Source organism: Scyliorhinus torazame, chromosome 27, assembly GCF_047496885.1.
Source record: "Scyliorhinus torazame isolate Kashiwa2021f chromosome 27, sScyTor2.1, whole genome shotgun sequence".
NCBI lineage: Eukaryota > Metazoa > Chordata > Chondrichthyes > Carcharhiniformes > Scyliorhinidae > Scyliorhinus > Scyliorhinus torazame.
Genome location: NC_092733.1, coordinates 25153203 through 25168952, shown reverse-complemented (window position 1 = coordinate 25168952; position 15750 = coordinate 25153203). Strand labels below are relative to the sequence as shown.

Below are 15750 nucleotides of genomic sequence, written 5' to 3'. Positions count from 1 at the left end.
AACATTTTTCAAGGCCTCATCAGAATTATCGCACTCGATGGGCTGAATGTCCTACCTCTGCTTCGATATCTTATTCCTATACATTTCTTCTGAGCTCTCGTTATTGACGTTTGAATGTCGACTTTCTCATCACCAAAACGAGCTGACGTAGGGGGCGAGACGGCGGCGCAGTGGTTGGCGCTGCAGCCTCACGGCGGCGAGGGCCCGGGTTCGATCCCGGCCCCCGCATCACCCATTCTCCCCGTGTCTGCGTGGGTCTCACTCCCACAACCCAAAAAGATGTGCAAGATAGGTGGATTGGCAAACGCTAAATTGCCCCTAAATTGGAAAAATCTAAAAACAAGAACAACTTGACATTTCCTGAACACTTGCCACTTTGGATCAATACTTTCCGCCCACACTGTACTCTGGAGTGAGATCATGATAAGATCACAGCCGCCCGCTTAACACAGCTGGCTTCTGGTATGCGAACAGATAACCATTTATGATGCCACAACGAACTGAGCCGCCATGCTCACAGTAACTGAAGTCACAGGTGGCTTTGGTAGGTTTGTAGAAAACCTGTGCATCAAAACTTAGATAAAGACTGGAAATGCTTGCGTTTGCAATCAACTCTTAAGCATGATTTTAAAAACCTGGCAGTGTAGAAGAGGGCCTTCCTGAATGTGGGATACGCTGTGGTGTCAGTGGGTTAACGCCCCTGATTTGGAGCCAGCAGCTCCTGGTTCGAGTCCCACTCCAGGACTTGATGGCCGAGGAAGGTGCCTTCTTGACACGGCCAAACAGGTTTGAGTACCAACCTCCCACTCTATCCAACACACGCCAGTGCCAGCCGCAAGAACGGGAGAGAGTCAGCCATGGGATGGAATGAATGCTGGAGCCTCAACCGTCACTAGCCACGCCCACTACCATCTAGAAAGACAAGAGCGGCAGATTACCTGGGAACCCCAGCACCTGGAGGTTCCCCTCCAAGTCACTCACCATCCTGTCTTGGAAAAATATTGCCGTTCCTTCACGGTCACTGGGTCAAAATTCTGGAACTCTCTCCCTAACAGCACTGTGGGTGTACCTACACCTCAGGGACAACAACGGTTCAGGAAGGTAGCTCACCGCCACCTTCTGAAGGGCAATTAGGGATGGGCAATAAATGCTGGCCCGCCAGCCACACCCAAGTCCCGTGAAAAATGATTTGAAAAATAATAATAATCTTTATTACTGTCACAAGTAGGTTTACATTAACACTGCAATGAAGTTACGGTAAAAAGCCCCTAGTCACCACACTCCGGCGCCTGTTCGGGTACACAGAGGGAGAATTCAGAATGTCCAATTAACCTAACAGCACGTCTTTCGGGACCTGTGGGAGGAAACCGGAGCACCCGGACGAAACCCACGCAGACCACGGGGAGAACGTGCAGACTCCGCAGAGACAGTGACCCAAGCCGGGAATTGATCCTGGGACCCTGGCTCTGTGAAGCAACAGTGCTAACCACTGTGCGGCATTGCACAAGAATGAGACGTGACCTTATTGAGATATTTGGAATTCTCAGAGGGCTGGACAGGGTAGGTGCTGAGAGTTTGTTTCCCCTTGTGGGAGAGTCTAAATCCAGAGGGTATAATCTCTGAGTAAAGGGTCGCCCATTTTAGACCGAGATGAGGAGCAATTTCTTCTCTCAGAGGGGAGTGAATCTGTGGGATTCTTTACCGCAGAGAGCTGTAGAGACCGGGTCGTTAAGTATGTTCAAGGCTGAGATAGGCAGATTTTTAATCAGTGAGGGAATCGAGGGTTATGGGGATAAGATGTGAAAATGGAGTTGAGGATTATCACATCAGATCAGTCACGATCTCATTGAATGGCGGAGCAGACTCGATGGCCTGAATGGCCTACTTCTGCTCCTTCGTCTGAAGGTCTTAAAGCAGTACAGATAATTTCTGTTTTTATTTAAACCTCTGAACATAGTATCCAACAGTTGTTTGGTACTGAGTCAAAGCCTGCAATTCAACCTTGGATCGGTACCACCTCACAGTGACATTGGAATGTCGATTTTGATGGGGAACGTGGAGGTTGATGTGTTGGGTGTTCTGGATCACATACAGGTCACCAACACTTGAAGTAGTGCAACACTATTTTATTAAAAGGTTAACTATTTAAACATACTTGAACTGTGGGTAAATACGATACTAGCTTTAAATAAAGACCTTTGCCTTGTCCTCACCAGTCGATGCACTCAGCACATGGTGAACGTCTGTGTTGCAGGCTGTGAGCTCTGTCCTCCTAGCTAGCTGCTACTCGAATGAGCGGGAACTCTGATGCCCCCTGTCTTTCTAGTGCATGTGCTCTCACTGGTGATTGGCTGCGGTGTTGTGTGTGTTGATTGGTCCCACTGTGTGTCCATCAGTGTGTGGGGGGTCTGCACCATGATATACTGGTGTATATTATGACAGAGGTGATTTCAATTCAGCACCACACCAATGCAAGCACTTCAGCTCAGGTGCTGCAACCTCTCCGAGGCCTTGCACTTTAACTTACCACAGAACACACAGCCCCGAAGAGTGGTCACCGCTACTAATCTAGCTGAGGCCTTTCTGCAGCACAGTCATCTTCTCTAGAGCCACAGAACCCAAGAGCGTCACCCAAGAGAAAAAAACAGGAAACATAACACCAACCCGTGACCTCCCATCAACTAAGAGGACAAGGCCATCCAGTGCAGACAGAACGCTACCACCTCCAAGACACAGAACCACACATCGGCCTTACGGTCCAGAGTCGAAATCTCGAAGGGACTGTTGCAGCTCATGAAGAAGGACTCCCACAAACTCCTCACATTAAACGGCCACCTGCCTCAATCCGCGAACGAACAATTTTTTTCCAGTGGTTTTACCAGAGGAACCTGGGGCGAAATTCTCCCGAAACGGCAGGATGTCCGCCGACTGGCGCCCAAAACGGCACCAATCAGACGGGCATCGCGCCGCCCCAAAGGTGCGGAATGCTCCGCATTTTTGGGGGCCGAGCCCCGACATTGAGGGGCTAGGCCGACCCCGGAGGAATTTCCGCCCCGCCAGCTGGCGGAAAAGGCCTTTGTTGCCCCGCCAGCTGGCGGGGAAATGACATCTCCAGGCGGCGCATGCGCGGGAGCGTCAGCGGCCGCTGACAGTTTCCCACGCATGCGCAGTGGAGGGAGTCTCTTCCGCCTTCGCCATGGTGGAGACCGTGGCGGAGGCGGAAGGGAAAGAGTGCCCCCACGGCACAGGCCTACCCGCGGATCGGTGGGCCCCGATCGCGGGCCAGGCCACCGTGGGGGCACCCCCCGGGGCCAGTTCGCCCCGCGCCCCCCCCCAGGACCCCGGAGCCCGCCCACGCCGCCTTGTCCCGCCGTTCAAAAGGTGGTTTAATCTACGCCGGCGGGACAGGCAATTTATCGGCGGGACATCGGCCCATCTGGGCCGGAGAATCGAGCGGGGGGGGGCCCGCCAACCGGCGCGGCCCGATTCCCGCCCCCGCCGAATATCCGGTGCCGGAGACTTCGGCAACCAGCGGGGGCGGGATTCACGGCAGCCCCCGGCGATTCTCCAACCCGGCGGGGGGTCGGAGAATGTCGTCCCAGGTTTCTCACTATCTATACTTTACCTCAGCTTCTCAGGATATCCTTCTATTCCTCCCCTCCCCACTCCCCCTCCACACGTGAACCTACCTAGATTCCTCTTAAACAAGACTATATTTATTCACTTCAAACAACCCATGTGGGCAGCAGGAGCCACATTCTAGCCACACTTTGAGGTTTTTTGTTTACTCATTCATGGGATGTGGGCTTCGCTGGCCCGACCAGCATGCATTGCTCATCGCTAACTGCCCTCAACAAGATGGTGGCAGTGAGCCACTTTCCTGAAACACTGCATTCCATGCTGCACATGCACACCCATCGTGCTGCTCAGGGTAGAGTAAATTTCTCCTTGATTCCCTCCTGGATTTATTCATGACTCTTTGAGGGCCCGAGTGATGGACATCCCCACGAATGTTCTCCTTGACTACCCTATCAAATCCCTTCATAATTTTAATGACCCCTGTCAGGGTGGCACGGCGGCACAGTAGTTGGCACTGCTGACTCACAGCGCCAGGGACCCGGGTTCGATTCCGGCCTTGGGTGACTGTCTCTGTGGAGTTTGCACATTCGTAGAATCAAAGAATCCCTACACTGCCGAAGGAGGCTATTCGGCCAGTCGAGTCTGCACCGACCCTCTTAAAGTGCACCCTATATTAGCTCACTCCCCCGCTCTATCCCCATAGCCCCATCTGACCTTTGGACACTAAGGGGAAATTTAGCATGGCCAATCCACCTAACCTGCACACCTTTGGGCTGTGGGAGGAAACCGGAGCACCCGGAGGAGGAAACCCACGCAGACACTTTAACAAAAAAAAAAATATTTATTAAAGTTTTTTAACAAAACAAAACAATTTTTTCCCCTTACAAACAATAACCCCCCCCCACCCCGTAACAAAATAACACAAAATCGCCCCCCCCCCCCCCAGGGTTGCTGCTGGACCGACCTTCCTCTAATGCTCCGCGAGATAGTCTAGGAACGGTTGCCACCGCCTGTAGAACCCCTGCGCAGACCCCCTTAAGGCAAACTTAATCCTCTCAAACTTTATGAACCCAGCCATATCGTTTATCCAGGCCTCCATGCTGGGGGGCTTCGCCTCCTTCCACATTAGCAAGATCCTTCGCCGGGCTACTAGGGACGCAAAGGCCAGAATGCCGGCCTCTTTCGCCTCCTGCACTCCCGGTTCGTCCACTACTCCAAATATTGCTAGCCCCCAGCTTGGCTTGACCCGGACTTTCACCACCTGAGATATTGCTCCCGCCACTCCTCTCCAGAACCCCTCCAGTGCCGGGCATGACCAAAACATATGAACATGGTTCGCCGGACTCCCTGAACACCTTCCACATCTGTCCTCTACCCCAAAGAACCTACTCAACCTCGCCCCCTTCAAGTGAGCTCTGTGAACCACCTTAAATTGTATCAGGCTGAGCCTGGCACACGAGGAGGAGGAATTAACCCTACCCAGGGCATCAGCCCACAAACCTTCCTCTGTCTCCTCCCCCAGCTCCTCCTCCCATTTACCCTTCAACTCTTCTGCTAGCGCTTCCCCCTCTTCTTTCATCTCCTGGTGTATTGCCGCAACCTTGCCCTCCCCGACCCATACATCCGAGATCACCCTGTCTTGAATTTCCTGTGTCGGGAGCAGCGGGAATTCCCTGACCTGTCGCCTCACAAAAGCCCTCACCTACAAATATCTGAATGCATTTCCCGGGGGTAACTCAAACTTCTCCTCCAGTGCCCCTAGGCTCGCAAATGTCCCGTCGATGAACAGGTCCCCCATTCTTCTAATCCCGCCCGCTGCCAGCCCTGGAACCCCCCCGTCCATCTTCCCCGGGACAAACCGGTGGTTACCTCTGATCGGGGACCACACAGACGCTCCCACTGCACCCCTATGCCGTCTCCACTGGCCCCAGATCCTTAACGTTGCCGCCACCACCGGGCTCGTGGTGTACTTTGATGGCAAGAGCGGCAACGGTGCCGTCACCAGCGCCCCCAGGCTCGTTCCTTTGCAGGATGCCATCTTCATCCTCTTACATGCTGCCCCCTCTCCCTCCATAATCCACTTACGGATCATCGCCACGTTTGCTGCCCAGTAGTAACTCCCTAGGGTTGGCAGCGCCAGCCCTCCTCGGTCCCTACTGCGCTCCAGGAACCCTCTCCTTACCCTCGGGGTTTTGTTCGCCCACACAAACCCCATAATACTCCTACCTACTCTCTTGAAAAAGCCTTTGGTGATCACGATGGGGAGGCACTGGAACACAAACAAAAACCTCGGAAGGACCACCATTTTTACCGACTGCACTCTACCCGCCAACGAGAGCGGCAACATGTCCCATCTTTTAAAGTCCACCTCCATTTAGTCCACCAACCTCGTCAGATTCAGTTTGTGTAGGGCCCCCCAGCTCCTGGCTATCTGGATCCCTAGATACCGAAAACTCCCCTCCGCCCTCCTCAGCGGTAGGTCCCTTATCCCTCTTTCTAGGTCCCCTGCCTGTAGTACAAAAAGCTCGCTCTTCCCTACATTGAGCTTATAGCCCGAGAACTCCCCAAACTCCCTCAAAGTCTGCATGACCTCCACCATCCCCTCCATTGGGTCCGCCACGTACAGCAGCAGGTCGTCTGCGTATAGCGACACCCGATGCTCTTCTCCCCTGCGGACCACCCCCCTCCATTTATTAGACTCTCTCAGTGATATGGCCAAGGGTTCGATCGCCAATGCAAACAACAGGGGGGACAGGGGGCACCCCTGCCTCGTTCCTCGGTACAGCCGAAAGTACTCCAACCTCCGCCGGTTCGTCACCACACTTGCCACCGGGGCGCTGTAAAGGAGCTTAACCCAGCTAATAAACCCTCCCCCGAACCCAAACCTACGCAACACCTCCCAGAGGTACTCCCACTCTACTCGGTCAAAGGCCTTTTCCACGTCCATAGCTGCCACTATCTCCGCCTCTCCCTCCTCCGATGGCATCATTATCACGTTTAAGACATTTGTGTTTAATTGCCTGCCCTTTACAAATCCCGTCTGGTCCTCATGTATCACCCCCCGGGACACAGTCCTCAATCCTCGTGGCCAGCACTTTTGCCAATAGTTTAGCGTCCACATTAAGGAGCGAAATCGGCCTGTACGATCCACATTACTGTGGGTCCTTGTCTCGCTTCAGAATCAAGGAAATTGTCGCCTCCGACATTGTCGGGGGCAGGGACCCCTCCTCTCTTGCCTCGTTAAAGGTCCTCACTAGTAGCAGGGCCAACAGGTCCGCATACTTTCTATAGAACTCCACCGGGAACCCGTCCGGCCCCGGGGCCTTCCCCGCCTGCATGCTCCCCAAACCCTTACTCAGCTCCTCCAACCCGATTGGTGCCCCCAAACCAGCCACCTTTTGCTCCTCCACCCTCGGGAACCTCAGTTGGTCAAGGAATCGTCTCATCCCCTCTTCCCCCCCTGGGGGCTGGGATCTGTACAGCTCTTCATAGAAGGCCTTGAATACCTTGTTTATTTCCGTTGCACTCTGGGCCATGGCTCCCCCACCATCTTTGACTCCCCCTATTTCCCTCGCTGCCGCCCTCTTACGGAGCTGGTGTGCCAGCATCCGACTAGCCTTTTCCCCATACTGGTAGGTCGCCCCCTGCGCCTTCCTTCACTTTGCCTCCGCCTTCCCTGTGGTCAACAGGTCAAACTCCGTCTGGAACCGTCGTCTTTCCCCAAGTAATCTTTCCTCCGGGGCCTCTGCGTATCTCCTGTCCACTCGCAAAATCTCCCTCACTAACCTCTCCCTTTCCATGCCCTCTGTCTTCTCCCTGTGACCCCTGATGGAGATTAGCTCTCCCCTGATCACCGCCTTCAACGCCTCCCATACCACCCCCACTCGCACCTCCCCGTTGTCGTTGGCCTCCAAGTACCTTTCAATACATCCCCTTACCTTACCACACACCACCTCATCTGCCAACAGTCCCACATCCAACCGCCACAGCGGGCGTTGGTCCCTTTCCTCTCCCAGCCCCACTTCCACCCAGTGCGGGGCATGGTCCGAAACGGCTATGGCCGAATACTCCATCCCCTCCACCCTCGGGATGAGTGCCCTGCCCAGCACAAAGAAGTCTATCCGGGAGTATGCCTTGTGCATGTGGGAGAAGAAAGAAACTTCCCTTGCCTGCGGTCTTGCAAACCTCCATGGGTCCACTCCCCCCATCTGGTCCATAAACCCCCTGAGCACCCTGGCCGCCGCCGGCCTCTTTCCCGTCCTTGATCTGGAGCGGTCCAGTGCTGGGTCCAGCACTGTATTGATGTCCCCTCCCATTATCAGTCCTCCTACCTCCAGGTCCGGGATGCGCCCCAACATGCGCTTCAAAAATCCAGCATCATCCCAGTTCGGGGTGTATACATTTACCAACACCACCCACGTCCCTTGCAACCTACCACTCACCATCACGTATCTCCTCCATTGTCCGCTACGATAGTCTTGGCCTCAAATGACACATGTTTTCCCACCAGAATTGCCACCCCTCTGTTTTTCGCGTCCAGTCCCGAGTGAAATACCTGTCCTACCCATCTCCTTCTTAACCTGACCTGGTCCGCCACCTTCAGGTGTGTCTTTAGGAGCATAGCCACGTCTGCCTTCAGTCCCTTCAAGTGCGCGAACACTCGAGCCCTCTTCACCGGTCTGTTCAGGCCCCTCACGTTTCACGTTATCAGCCGGATTGGAGGGGCTCTCAAACCCCCCCCGCCAACTAGCCATCTCCTTTTCTGGGCCAGTCCCGTGTCCGCGCCTCCCTCACCTCCGTCCCGGCCACCTCTTCTGTATCCCATTCCCTTTTGGCCAGTGCAGCAGCAACCCTCTTCCCCCCCCCCCTTTCCCCCCTCCCCGCCCTTCCACCCTTCCCTCCCCCCGCTAGATCCCTGTCTAGCTTTTTTGCTCCCCCCATATCACTCCCGTAAGTCAGCTGACGCCTGCTGACCCCGCCATCCCTTTGACCCCCCGTGTGGGAATCTCCCCATCAGTAGACGTTCCTACACTCCCCCTCCCACCTTTCTTCCCGCGTGCGGGAGAAAAACCCCGCGCTTTCCAGAGCCTGCCCCGCCCCCCCGATGTTGCGGCCTTGTCTCTCGTCCCCAGCCCATATAACATTCCCTGCACGTGCTTGCCCCTATATACAACCGCCATCATACTTCAACCCTCAAATATCCCCCACCCTCACAAACCCTCAATTAGAGTCCAACTTTTCAGTTAATATAAAGGTCCACGCCTCTTCGGGCGTTTCGAAGTAGTGGTGTTGGCCGTTGTATGTGACCCACAGTCGCGCTGGCTGCAACATTCCAAATTTCACTCCTTTCCGATGCAGCACGGTTTTGGCCCGGTTGAAACCCGCTCTCTGCTTAGCGACCTCCGTGCTCCAGTCCGGGTATATTCTAATCTCTGCATTGTCCCACTTGCTGCTCCGCTCCTTCTTGGCCCATTTCAGAACCCTCTCTCTGTCTGTGAACCGGTGAAATCTCACCACCATCGCCCTTGGCGGCTCGTTTGCTTTGGGCTTCCTCGCCAGCACCCGGTGCGCCCCTTCCAGCTCCAGCAACCCCGGGGGGGGCCTCCGCGCCCATCAGCGCCCCGATCATCGTGCCCGCATATGCCACAGCATCGGCCCCCTCCACTCCTGGGAGACCCAGGATCCTCAAATTGTTTCTCCTCGACCCGTTCTCCAGGTCTTCGAGTCTTCCCGCCCACCTCTTGTGTAGCGCCTCGTGCCGCTCCACTCTCATCGCCAGGCCCAAGAGCTCGTCCTCATTCTCACTGACTCTTTTCTGTACCTCCTGGATCTTCACCTCGTGGGCTTTATGGGTTGCCCCAAGTCCTTCAATTATTGCCAACATAGGCGCCACCATCCCCTTGCGCAACTCCTCGAAGCAGCGCTTGATGAATTCTTGCATCTCTTCTTTGTCCCCGGCCGCCGCCATTTTATTTATTTTACCCTTCTTCTCCCACTGCTCCAGTGCCGTTTTTTTGGCCGTTTCGCTGCGGGTCCAGTCCATACAGGTTAGTGGGGGACCTCTCTCTTCTCTTTCCCACGGGTTGGCTGTGTGAAAAGCCCCGTTGGGGCTCTGCTATCGAGCCCGAAGGTCCGTCTTCGCGGGAGCTGCCGATTCATGCAGCTTAGCTCCGCATAGCCGCAACCGGAAGTGAAACCCATGCAGACACGGGGAGAACGTGCAAACTCCGCACAGTCACCCAAGGCCGGGACCGAACCCGTGTCCCTGGCTCTGTGAAGAAGTAGTGCTAACCACTGTGCCACCATACCACTGGGGAGATACGTCCTCCCCCTGACAGCGTGGGTTTCCTCCGGGTACTCCCGTTTCCTCCCACAGTCCAAAGATGTGCAGGTTAGGTGGATTGGCCGCACTAAATTTCCCCCTAGTGTGCAGGTTAAGTTACGGGGTTACGGGGGGTGGGGGTGGTAGAGTGGCCTTGGGTGGGGTGCTCTTTTGGAGGGTAGGCGCAGGCTCAATGGGCCGAATAGCCTTCTTCTGTGCTGCAGGGATTCGATGGATTCTAGATCAGCTCTCAAGCATCTTTTTGCGAGGGGAAAATGTTAGGGCACCGGATCAGACCCGAACATTCGTGAGGACACCAGACAAGAACTCCAATCAATTTTTTTTTACTTTGTAAAACTGTGAGGAAAGGATATTTTACCACAGGAGCTATCACTCTGAGCAATAGATATCTTTTATGTTGAAACAAACTTTAATTCAAACACAATTATCCACATTAACGTCAAAGTAAATTGCTTTACAATTATCTGTCAAACAGTTCTTAAACACAAGGAAACACGTAAACCTATTATCCATGCCTGCTACTAACTCCAATTAAGCAACCCAATATAGCTCAATTGCCACTTATAAATAAAGTTAACAAAACAGGTTTACTTGCTCAGCTGTGCAGACATTTGGAGAGACTTCCTTTCAAGAGCTGTCTGCTCTACCTAACAGCATTTGGCAAATCTGCTCTTCAACTTTCAATCCTTCTATCCTGTCCGCCTCAAATTCCATGGCAAACTGCAAATCTACAGACAGACCTGGCTCCACCCAATAATTTTCTCATATGAAACCCAGTGAGGCATCACAAGACCTGCTTAGCCCGGAGTGAAATCTTCCCCTCATACATTATCTCGTCTCCATGGAATCTCCAGCTATCAAAACAATGTTCCATTAGCCCTTTACCTATAACCAAGTAAATTGTTAGAATCAATCATGGCCTGACTTTTTACGACTTCTTGATTACAGCTTTAGCAGACACACTGCGTGGATTCTTTAATCTAGGGTTTTGAATAATTTCACTGCAACAAATAAAAACCGTAACCCAGATGTTTGATAACATTACTGCCAAAAATATAAAGTGTAATATGTAGCAATTTCTACATTCATCAGAGAAAGAATCCAGGACCGTGATCTTAGGCTACCTAGGGTTTGGTAAGCTCACTCATTCGGGACAAAAGGACTCTGATGTGGAAATAGGAAAATAAGCAGTGTAAAGTTGCGTGGCTATACAGCTGCTGTGGCAGTGGGAGGAATGGGTGTTTGAGGCAAAGGGGTTTCCAATGTGGCAAACGCTCTGCAACACCGATGAGGCTGAAGCAGTTGCAATATGCGGTGAGCTGTGCGAATTGTCTCCATGCGACCCCTGTGTAAAGTTAACTCTGATTCTCGATGTCTCAAATGTATTCTAATTGAGGATCTTTACCTTGCTTCCAGGGTTTATACTCTGCACTCTTGTGGGTCAGTGCTCGGCCGCCTGCCCAGCCGGAGAAGAAGAGAAGAATGGACACTGTGTAGGTAAGGCAACATGGCGGGGCTGATGGTATTGTCACTCGGCTAATAATCCAGACACCCAGTGTAATGCTCTGCGAACCCGGGTTCGAATCCCACCACGGAAGGTGGTGAAATTTGAATTCATCAAAAGTCTGGAATTAAAAGTCTAATGATGACCAAGCAACCATTGCCGCTTGTCGTAAAAACCCAGCTGGTTCACTAATGTCCTTCATGTCATGATATGCAGACATGCAGCTAATGAACACAGAGAACAGGACATGACCAATGAGCAGGCAGGACACTCAGGGGTGGGATCTCACTATAAAAGACACGAGGCACTCACACTCCGCCTCTTTCCACTGATGAACATCTACAGAGTGAGTCAGGGTGTATGTACCGTATCACACCTCCAGCACGTGGCTAAGAGCTAGTCTGGTCCAGTCAGACAGAGTAACCACACTTAGGTTAGCAGAGAGTCGAACTCACAGAGAACTGTGCTAACTGTGCTACTGGTTAAATAAATCAGATTGAACTAACTTCAAGGTCTGGAGTATCTTTTGGTTGAAGCTGCATCCAGTTGCAGCCTGTGTTATCCCAGAGTACACAACACAACACTTCAGGGAAGGAAATCTGCCGTACGTACCCGGTCTGGCCTACATGTGACTCCAGACCGGGTACGTACGGGATGGGGTTGGCTCTTCACTGCCCCCCTCTGGAATGGCCGACCCAGCCACTCAGTTCCAGGGTAATTAGGGATGGGCACCAAATGCTGACCCAGCCAGCAACGCCCACATCCCAAGGACGCATAAGAAAAAGCATCGGCGGGACTGGAAGACCTGGTCAGCGGCGGGAGGGTGAGGGAGGGCTTGGAAACCCCACCTGATGCCTTCGGAACCATTCAACATTCCGTCCTTGTTCAACAGTGATTGGACGAGGTGGAATTGGCCGAATTATTCTGAGGCAGAAAGGGGACACTTTGTGTTGGGGGGTGGGGGGGTCGATTAAAACAAAATCCCTCAATGAGGGACCGTTGAGGGCATCACTGTTGGATAATTCTAATCCCTTCAGTAACAAAATTGCAGGCACCAGGGACAGCAATATTAATTACATTGACTATTGATTCAATAATTGCTGCTTTTAATGTTACCTCCTGGTGCCAAATGTTTCTTTGCCTTTATCGTTGCCCCTGCTGTGATGTTAATCCAGAGTGTCGTTGTGATCAGAGTTCAGTCTGGCAAACAGACATTTTAGATCAATTCTGAGCTAGCCTTACACTGTTTAAGCAGAGGTTGCTGTGCTCAGGAAGGATAGACTGACCTTGAATGGGGGTGGGGGCGGGGGAGCAACACGGTTTCAACAGGGCTTAAAAAAAGGTTTGATTGTGACAGCCATTTTCAGACACAGGGTGGCGACCCGCGGGTGGGTCGTGGGCGGATGTCGAGAGGGCCCCGGAGCCATCGGTCACGGCGTTCCCGATCGCGGGAGGAAGGGTCCGACGGCCGCAACCGGCTTCCCAGAATGCCGGCCGTCCCGCCCATGCGTGCCCCTCTCAGCCAGGTGCAACAGTGCGTAGGCCTGGAGCCCAGCGGGGTGGACCGCCTCTCTCGTACGTCAGCGCGCTGTTCCGAAATTTTTAATTGATCAGCTTTCCCGCCAGAAGCGGCAGCAGAGAGCAGGTCACGCGCCCTGTCCACTGGCGTCGCATACTCTGGGGGAGGAACTACTGAGGGGAGCTTCCTCCATTTTGCAGTTGCCAGCAAGCAAACAACAGGACTGTGTGAAGAACTGAAGGTGGGTATTTCTGGACGAAGGAAGAGAGGGCCAGAGACACAAACAGGCCGTGGATAGGGCGAGGGAGTGGACCTGAGTGGAGTGCTTGTTGGAGGGTCGGTGCAGACTCAAAGGGCCGAATGGCCGCTTTCTGCACTGTCGGGATTCCATGATCCTCTGAGGTTGAACTTAAAGCATGGTATTTTATTTTATTCCCCCCCAAATTCAACCAAACCAATCCTAATCTGATTCATGCGCAGCTCTAGAAACATTGGCTTTCACTTTCAATTGTGAGCCCTGATTTCTGTCACTAAACTACGGTGGTGGCAACAGTGCATCACAGTTCAGCCAAGGAGGCCGCATTGCCGCGGCAACATGCACTGTGACGTGTGCATTGTAACCTGGAGCAATGGCAGAGGTTGCAGTGTTCTTCCCCCTCGCTCGGCCGACCAGGAATCTCCCCCACTCTCACCCCTGTGGCATCTGTTGGAAGAATCTTCACCTGACACCCAAAGTGTGAGGCCACGTCATGGACGTACGTCGCTTACGTCCCTGGGGTGGGACTCAGAACCAGAGTTCCTGGGTCAAAGGCAGGCCTGCCAACTGGGCGATCAGATTGAAGTCTTTGTCCGAAGTCCAGACATGTGCCAACCCCGGGGGGGGATCACTGGGTAACAGTCAATTATGAAGGACGCTATTTCCTTCCATCCGTAGCTCACAGGCGCAGGCACCATATCATCATAACACGCTTCTTGTTATCCCTATGTAATCAGATAAGCTGGCACAGAGTTGCTGTTAGACCCTTTGTACTTGCTGAACACTGCAGCTACTTAAATGAATCATCACGGATGTGGAAAGCACAGGCGTGATTTTGTAGAGATTTCATCATTTACCCGCCTCGCACCCCCCTCCGCCCCCCCCCCCCCCCCCCCCCCCCTCCACCAATCTGTGCAAAGTGAGATTAAATAACATGTGAGGTGAAAGACTCTTCATTGTTAAAAACTTGAAGCGTCGGAAATAAACTGGAAGTTCAAGGTCGAAATGAGTTTGGCCTTGGCCTGGCTGATTGCAGTCCTATCTTTGAGACTGAAAGTTGTGGGTTCAAATCCTGCTCCTGAAACCCCAGCACCAAATTGATGCTGACACTCCAGGGCAGCGTTCAGGGAGTGTCGGAGAGACATTAAACTGACATCATGTCGACGCTCTCGGACGTAATAGCCCCCGTTGTTACTTTTCCTCCTCTGACATCGGGTGGTGCACAGACTTGCCACAGGAAGATTTGTTTTCCTGGACGGGTTCGCTAGTCTGTCGCCAGAGGCGTCACTCCACATCAAACCCGGCTGCCTAGGAGTCTCTCCCGCTCTTACCGCCTGCATTGCCGTGTTGGATTGGACTTGTTAATTGTCACGTGTACCGAGGTACAGTGAAAAGTGTGTTGGAAGGAATTTGCAGGAAACAAGTCACCCTCGATCCTGAGGGACTGTCGAAGATGAAGAAAAAGAGTGTTTGTGTGTGTGTGTTTTGAGCTTGTGTGTATTTGTGTGAGTGTGTGTGTGCACAAACAGGTGTGTGTGTGTGTGTGTGTTTTGGGCTTGTGTGTATTTGTGTCTGAATGTGTTTGTATTTGTGCCGTGTGTGTTTGTGTCGGTTTGTATTTGTGTGAGTGTGTGTACGTACATGTGAGTGTGCGTGTACGCACATGTGTGTGTGTATGCATCTGTGTGCATGTGTATGTGTGCTTATTCATGTATGTGTGTTGTGTCCATTTGTGTGCATGCATGTGTGCCTGTGCATGTATGTGAGAGTGTGTGTGTGTGTATTTGTGTGTGTGTGTGCATGTGTGTCTAACTGTGTGTGCATGTATGTGAGTCTGTGGAGGTGTGTGTCTGTGTATATGTTAGGTGAATTGGACGTTCTGAATTCTCCCTCCGTGTACCCGAACAGGCGTCGGAATGTGGCAACTAGGGGATTTTCACAGTAACTTCATTGCAGTGTTAATGTAAGCCTACTTGTGACACTAATAAAGATTATTATTATTATGTGTGTGTGTGCATGAGTGTGTATATATGTGCATATGTGTATATATGCGTATGTGTGTATATGGGTGTGTGCATGTATATGTGTGCATATGTGTATATATATGTGTTTCTGTGACGAAAGAGAAAATGCTGGAAAATCTCAGCAGGTCTGGCAGCATCTGTAGGGAGAGAAAAGAGCGAACGTTTTGTGTACGTGTGTGTGTGTGTGTGTGTGTGTGTGAGAGAGAGAGAGAGAGAGAGAGGGAGTTGCAGAGAGGACAGATCGAGCTCCAGTTTCCTGCCTATTCACCAGTTACCAAACGATGGACTAGCCAGTATGTAAGAGATTCCAAGCGATTGTGCAGTCACATGTGCAGCAATGTTGCTGAACGGAATGCATCAATACGATTAGTCAAAGGCTGTGCTCAATCATTTGTGGTTGAGTAATGAAATTAAATAGTGTGTGAAAATGTGTGGGGCAGGTTGGTGAACTTACAGGGAAATACTTTCAAGTTGTAATAGGTGAGATAAACTTCATGGTGCAGTTTCCAAAACCTTTGTGCAACT

General features: G+C 52.4%; 1 protein-coding gene across 1 annotated transcript in view; it reads left to right on the top strand.

Annotated features, from left to right (window-relative positions):
- LOC140403318 (adhesion G protein-coupled receptor E3-like) overlaps positions 1-15750 on the top strand; it is an 89666-nt gene that overhangs the window by 19770 nt on the left and 54146 nt on the right. Inside the window, exon 2 of the mRNA XM_072491165.1 lies at positions 11339-11419. Within this exon, the coding sequence (XP_072347266.1) occupies positions 11339-11419 (81 nt within the window). The remainder of the gene's footprint in view (positions 1-11338; positions 11420-15750) is intronic.